At 31.5% G+C, this 6519-nt stretch overlaps 2 protein-coding genes across 10 annotated transcripts; one reads left to right on the forward strand and one right to left on the reverse strand.

The window, feature by feature from the left end:
• The first annotated feature begins 161 nt into the window (after positions 1-161).
• Positions 162-6456, forward strand: Ube4A (Ubiquitination factor E4A). Of its 8 annotated transcripts, none has more exons than XR_013037449.1 (15): positions 162-722; positions 824-1216; positions 1280-1606; positions 1694-1887; positions 1972-2082; positions 2156-2356; positions 2419-2536; positions 2615-2791; positions 2865-3010; positions 3077-3226; positions 3314-3557; positions 3644-3806; positions 3895-4099; positions 4189-5135; positions 6247-6456. XR_013037449.1 is itself a non-coding variant. In XM_076529388.1 (15 exons), the coding sequence occupies exons 1-14, from the start codon at positions 162-164 to the stop codon at positions 4328-4330; spliced, it is 3132 nt and encodes a 1043-aa protein (XP_076385503.1). In that variant the 3' UTR covers positions 4331-4363; positions 6273-6456. The 8 variants fall into 8 exon arrangements, 5 of the variants coding, with proteins under 5 accessions (XP_076385503.1, XP_076385504.1, XP_012140210.1 ...); XR_013037447.1 differs by having other exon boundaries at positions 6273-6456; XR_013037448.1 differs by having other exon boundaries at positions 6278-6456.
• Positions 1120-6213, reverse strand: aay (phosphoserine phosphatase). 2 transcript variants are annotated; one of them, XM_076529432.1, is made up of 6 exons: positions 5831-6213; positions 5611-5745; positions 5379-5524; positions 5151-5312; positions 4973-5070; positions 1120-1166 (listed from the first exon to the last, which is right to left on the reverse strand). In XM_076529432.1, the coding sequence occupies exons 1-5, from the start codon at positions 5968-5970 to the stop codon at positions 4976-4978; spliced, it is 678 nt and encodes a 225-aa protein (XP_076385547.1). In that variant the 5' UTR covers positions 5971-6213; the 3' UTR covers positions 1120-1166; positions 4973-4975. The 2 variants fall into 2 exon arrangements, with proteins under 2 accessions (XP_076385547.1, XP_003703079.1); XM_003703031.3 differs by lacking the exon at positions 1120-1166 and having other exon boundaries at positions 4662-5070; positions 5831-6211.
• Positions 6457-6519: the final 63 nt, after the last annotated feature.

Genomic DNA, 6519 nt, shown 5'->3' on the forward strand with positions numbered 1-6519 from the left:
GAAAACGGAGTAGTGTGCAGATGTGTAGCAGTGTGCAATAATCATAAGAAAACTTTGGTTCATTTTTCTAATACCTTTTAGATTCATTATTAAATCTTGATAATATATTTTTAGATCAATTATGTTTTTAACAACTGTTGTTGAGTTTTAACGCGAGAACCATGTGTGACAACGTGAACAACAATCCATTTGCTGGATTGTTTTCTACCATTAATGATGCCGTGTCATTTTCATCTCAGAATCAAACGATTATCAACGAAAGTAACAGAGTTAATTATATCGCGCAACTTAAGGATAAGCATGTTGATAACACTAAGGAAATAAATTTTCAAGGTTCCAAAGATTTCAGAGATGATAGTCAAATTAACCTTCTTCTCAATGATATATTTGGAATAACACTACATGCAACAGAGTCGAATGAACAACAAAAACGTAAATTAGTCTTTATTAATGTTGATTCGATTGAACAAGCAGTTTTTGAGCGATTAATGCTCTCTGACCTTGAGTCCAAATTAGTACCTGTTGAAAATTCTCAAGAAGTTGTAAATGACTCTCATACAGTAGAGAAATTAGTTATGTATTATTTATTTGAAAGTTATTGTCGATTGCAGCGATATCAAAATAAATTGGAATGTTCTGATATTATCTACAAAATACGTCAAGTTATTTTACAAAATGCAGGTGTTGCATTGCAAGAACCAAAATTGTTCGAAGAACAAGAGGTAAATGGATTGTTAATTGTGTACAATACAATTATTTATTACTTCAACTGTAACAAAAGCATTACATTTAATGGAACATTATTGAATTATGCATTTTGCAGATTCATAATCAATTTATTGCATTATGTATGGATGAAACAGGACCAAAACCAGAACTGATATCTTTCACGCATGGTATTGTGAATGAACTGAGAGCACAAGATGAAAAAAATGCTTCAGATGTAATTACTACATCTTTTACTCCTATTCTTGATATAATTCATAAGGAAGCAGCACAGAGTAATCTTGTCTTTTTTCGCCGCTATTGGTTTACTATATTAAACCTCTTTGCAACAATAGAACCTTTAGCAAAATTACTTATTGAACATAGTACTCCTAAAAGCAATCAAGGCAGAGCTTATGCAGAGACATTACTGGGTGCACTTCTTAGTTTGAGTTGTTTGCCTAAAACAATAGGAGAACCATTTTACTTCTTTGATAAACCATTGCAACAGGTAAATAATATATCAGTATAAAAACAATTAAATCACCCACTTATATTTACATTTTTTTTGTAGTCTTCTACTACTATTGAGGGAAACATTTGGACTGCTTTGGATGTTTTGAATGAATCTTTACAAAAGGTTTTTCATTTATTACTAAAATGTTCAATTGAAGTACGGCATTTAACTTTACAATGGATAGGCAATTGTCTTCATTTGAATGCAAACAGAGGAAAACTTTGGAATGCCCAAATTGATGTAGTTTTTAGTACAATGTTGTGCGTTTCTGATGGTTTTATGTTAAATTTAGGAAATGTACTATTGCGACTTTGTCAACCATTCTGCATTAAAGAAAACGAATCTAAAGTGCCTAAAATTGATCCAACATACTGTGCAGCAGAGGTCAGTTCATTTGTAAAAATGTGGGTGAATAAATTTTGTTTATTAGATCTTAAGAAGTATAAAATTTTATACAAATGAATTTTGTAGGTGACCAATGAAAATGAATCTATGGGTCAATTTATACATTTGAAAGGAATGTCTTCAGAAACTTGTTTAATACCAACATCAGAAGGTGGTGCTAAACCAGTTGCAAAATCGTTTGGATTCATTACTGAATGCTTTTTTTTAACTCACAGAGCTCTAGATCTTGGTTATAGAGTAGTATTGGATAAATTTTTAAGGTTTGTGTTTGTAACAACAATTCTTTCTCTTCATTAATTAGTTGAACTTCATATTAGACCAGTAATCATCTTTAAAAATTTTAGAACAAATCAAAGTTTGGTCAGAATACAAAGAGTATATGAGGATGCTCAGGCTGGTGGTAGGTCAGAAGTGTTAGAGACATTATCTCAACGCATGGAAGACGAAATGACCAAGTATGTTCTTATTATTCCTATTAACAAAATATAATATTTATTTATTTACCGAGAAATAATTTATAATTTTTAGATACTTGTCTATAAGAGCAAGTCTTCTAGTGCCAGAAATGTTAAAGCTTTTAGCAAAATTTAATGCAACAACAGCATTTTGGTTAGTACAAGTGTACCTAGATGATGTCAAAACTGAAGAAAATGAACCGAATGATTACATTCCAAAAGAATGTAAAGTAGTAACGTTCCCTTTACCAGAAACTGTTCCAGAGACATTAAGGTATTTAAGTTTGAAGGTTTTTGTGATAATAGTAATTTTAATATTTATGATGTTTCCTGTAGGTGCATTCCTGAATTCGTGGTTGAAAATACTATTAGATTTTTACATATTTTGAGCCGTTTAAATACAAATGTTTTTGAAGAACAAGGTTCACCATTTTTAACACCAATACTGACAGAAGTAAGTTAACAGCGTATATCTAGTAAATAGACGTTGATATAGTTCCATTAAATAATTGAGATAAATAATTAATGTTAGATTATAGTGTTAATGGAGTCTCAACAACGTTTATACAATCCTCATTTACGCGCTCGTTTGGCAGAGGGATTAGAAGCGCTTTTACCTACAACTGATGAAACCATACAACCCATAACACCGAGTTTAGGGAAGTTCCATAGAGAACAACTGTTTATTACACATCCGTATAGGCAACATGTACGTAATAATTTCTTCTAAATTCGTAAAATGTTTTATAATCAATGATATGAAGGTTTACTTTAACATTTAGATTGTCTCTAATTTGCTTAAAGTGTTTGTAAGTATCGAAATGACTGGGCAAAGTGTGCAATTTGAACAAAAGTTCAATTACCGACGACCAATGTACGTTGTTATGGAGTATTTGTGGAAATTGCCAGAGCATCGGAATAACTTTATGTATGTATAGTGTAGATATGTTATACTTACTAAATTTATACCTAATTACAAACATTTATTTTACAGTACTTTGGCCGAAGAAGCAGAAGCCAATATGGAAGCAGCACAGCCACCATTATTTTTGCGTTTTATAAATCTTTTAATGAATGATGCAGTTTTTTTATTAGACGAAGCACTTTCAAGCATGGCTCAATTGAGACAATTAATTCAAGCAAGGTACTTACTTTAAATATCATATGCTTAAGAAACTTTTCCGTTCAATTTGTTTGAACACAATTTATACAAGGTGACATTATCTTTAAGGGAAAGTGGAGAGTGGAATAAATTACCACAACATGAACGCGACCAACAGGCTCAGTATTTGTTATATCTTGGAATGACTGCTCGATTTAACAATATATTAGGTAGAAAAACCATTTACACATTGAAAATGTTGACTACAGAGATAAAATCGATCTTTTGTCATCCGACAATGGTAGATCGTATTGCATCGATGCTTAATTATTTGTTGCTTCAATTGGTTGGGCCAAATAAAAAGAATTTAAAGGTAAAAACCATAATCAGCTGTTGACATAATAAGAATTTATTATGTACATAAATATTTAATGTTATTGTACACTCTCTTAACTTTAGGTGAATGGTCAGAAAGAATATGCATTTAATCCTGCAAATCTGGTATTGAACATATGTGAAATTTATATAAATCTTAGTCAAAATAAATCTTTTACACTGGCAGTTTCTCAAGATGGTCGGTCATATAGACCTGATTTATTTAAATTAGCCGACAATGTTCTGGGTAAGCAATAGTTTCTCATAGTACCAAATGTTAAACGTTTACGGTGATTAGTGGACAACTTTATTAAATATGATCAATAATGTTTTAGTTCATATCGGTGGCGTTGGAATGTTGGGAGATTTGGATCAGTTTGCAAAGAATGTAGAGGAAGCAGCAAACGATAAAAAGGAAGAAGATGAAATTTTAATCGATGCTCCTGATGAATTCCTTGACCCTATTATGTCCACTTTAATGATTGATCCTGTTATTCTCCCATCGTCAGGAATAACTATTGATCGTCAAACTATAGCAAGGTTAGTATCCGTGACGTTATCTTAATTGTAAAACATGAATATGAAAGACATACATGGTCAGTTTTATATTTTTTGCTGATATTGTTCAGGCATCTACTCAGCGATCAAACGGATCCATTCAATCGATCTCCTTTAACTATGGATATGGTGAAATCTAACGTTGAACTTCAACAGAGGGTGCAAGAATGGATACAACAGAGAAAGCAAGAAAAAGCAAGGAATCGTCAATGATTGTCAAAGAGTAACAGATCGAGTTTGTAAATTGTAACTTGCAAAATAGATGTACTGTGTAATTTAATATTGAATCTAGTAACAAGATTAACATCTCCGATTGCAGATAATGAGAATAACAAAGTATGATATATGGCAAACTCAGTGGTTTATGTTGATTAGTTGAAATTTTGTTGTTTTCTAATATAAAGAAGTACATATTTTTGTATACAAATTCTTATAGGTACGTATAGATACCGATTTTGTGCTATAATTGCTATTATTCTACACAGTTTTCGACATTGCATTTGATGCAAAGAATCGTCTGGTAATTAGTCAATGAAATAATGTAGACAAAGCGCTAAACGTCATTGTTATTGTACGATAAGTGTAAAAAGTACTTGTTATAAAATTTCTTATATTTAATTTGAGAAAGGTGATCGTTACAAATAAGTATGAAATAAAACCACCAATTTCAATGCTTGGAACAAACTGTAGATTAAAATTTCCAGATTATTAACGTTTAAGCAAAACTTTTAACAGGAAAAGCATTAGTAAATATTTAGGTAAATATTTTTAGGTTGCGTTATAATTGCAACATTTCTATCGCTCATTGTTAGAACTTTACAAGCTCAAAATTTATAAAAGAAAAACGTATCATACTGTTCACGTTTCCAAGATATTTATGAGTTCATTGAAGTCGGTAATGAACCAAGGAGATTTCGACTTGACGCTCTCTCGGACCACATTTCCTCCATATCCTATTAAAAGAGCCGCATTATCAAATGAATAAAATAAAGCAACAAGGTCAAACTGATAATATAAGGTAACTAAGATGTACCTATAAATAAATCTGCTATCGCGGTTGTTTCTAAATCCGTTGCGCCGTCCCCGATGTGCACAATAGTTTTAAACCCTTTTTCATTTTTGAGGTATTCAATTACTTTTGTTTTCCCTCCATTTTCGACGGTGGGTTGATCTTCGTCGAATCCTGCATATTCTCCTGTAAATAAATTAAAATTTAGATATAACGCATTATATCAATGGTATATTAGCATAAACGAGTAACCTGTGAAATAAAATTTAAGTCTGTTCGCAAAAATATTCTCTGACGGAATATTAAGCGACGTAGCAACTGGTGCAATTAAACAACGAAATCCACCAGATATCAAGAACACGTGCTTTTTACGATTTTGGAGCGTCGTTATCAGAGCTCTGAAATTTAGATAGAAAATGAACTTAAAAAAAAATAATACAAGTTACGTCACGATAATTTATTATCAATTGTAATTATTTCCTACTTAATCCCAGACGAAAGTTTCAGCTCGCGAGAAGCTAGAAACTGTTCGATTTGCGTCAAACTTGGTTTTATAATATTCAGCCTGTCCACCAAAGATTGTCGAAACGTCACGTTTCCTTGCATTGCCTGATTCGTTCTAAAATCATTTTTAATTACTAATCATGTGTATCTATGTAATTATCTCTATCTGTAAAGGAAAACAGAAAAAAAGTAAAACTTACAACGCAGTAACCTCGTTTTTTTTTCCACAAAATTTCGCAAGCTCATCGATACCTTCTTCTCGAATTACGGTAGAATCGACATCGAAGGTGACAGCATCCGCGTCCCTCCATATCGATCTCATCTTCTCCAAATTCGACATCTAATTCGCTCGAAGCAACAAGTGTTGCTTTACTATACACTCGCGATTTTGAACAAGATGAACCGCAGTTCTAATTTTTCTAAACGATAACACCAACTGATTAAGTGTTACTCAATCAGTTCACTTTAATCTCTCCCAAGAAAGTTTGATACGCATATAAAGAGAAATTTATTATCTTTCCTGTTAGTTGTGAAACTATTGTTTAACTGTCTTTGAGGTTAGGATATTCTTGATATAAAAATCATTTTAAGTAAGCATGTATTTATGTTTTCGCAGATTTCGTAATGAACAAATATTTTCAGTTTAGTGTCATCGCAAGGGAAAGAGAAAGAGACGGAGAGGATAAAAGCAGGGGCCAAAGAAAAAGAAGCTGAGAAAGATAAAAACAATTTATTGATAATACTAATGTCTTGCAACTAAACAAAATTTGTTAAAAATTTTATATCTTTAAATACAGATAAAAATAATAATTGAAATTAGTTTACATTTTGTGTTTTATAAATATTTTTTAACAGAAAATTAAAATATGTTCAGAATATTGAATTAATA

This window comes from Megachile rotundata, chromosome 3, assembly GCF_050947335.1.
Source record: "Megachile rotundata isolate GNS110a chromosome 3, iyMegRotu1, whole genome shotgun sequence".
In the NCBI taxonomy this organism is placed as follows: domain Eukaryota; kingdom Metazoa; phylum Arthropoda; class Insecta; order Hymenoptera; family Megachilidae; genus Megachile; species Megachile rotundata.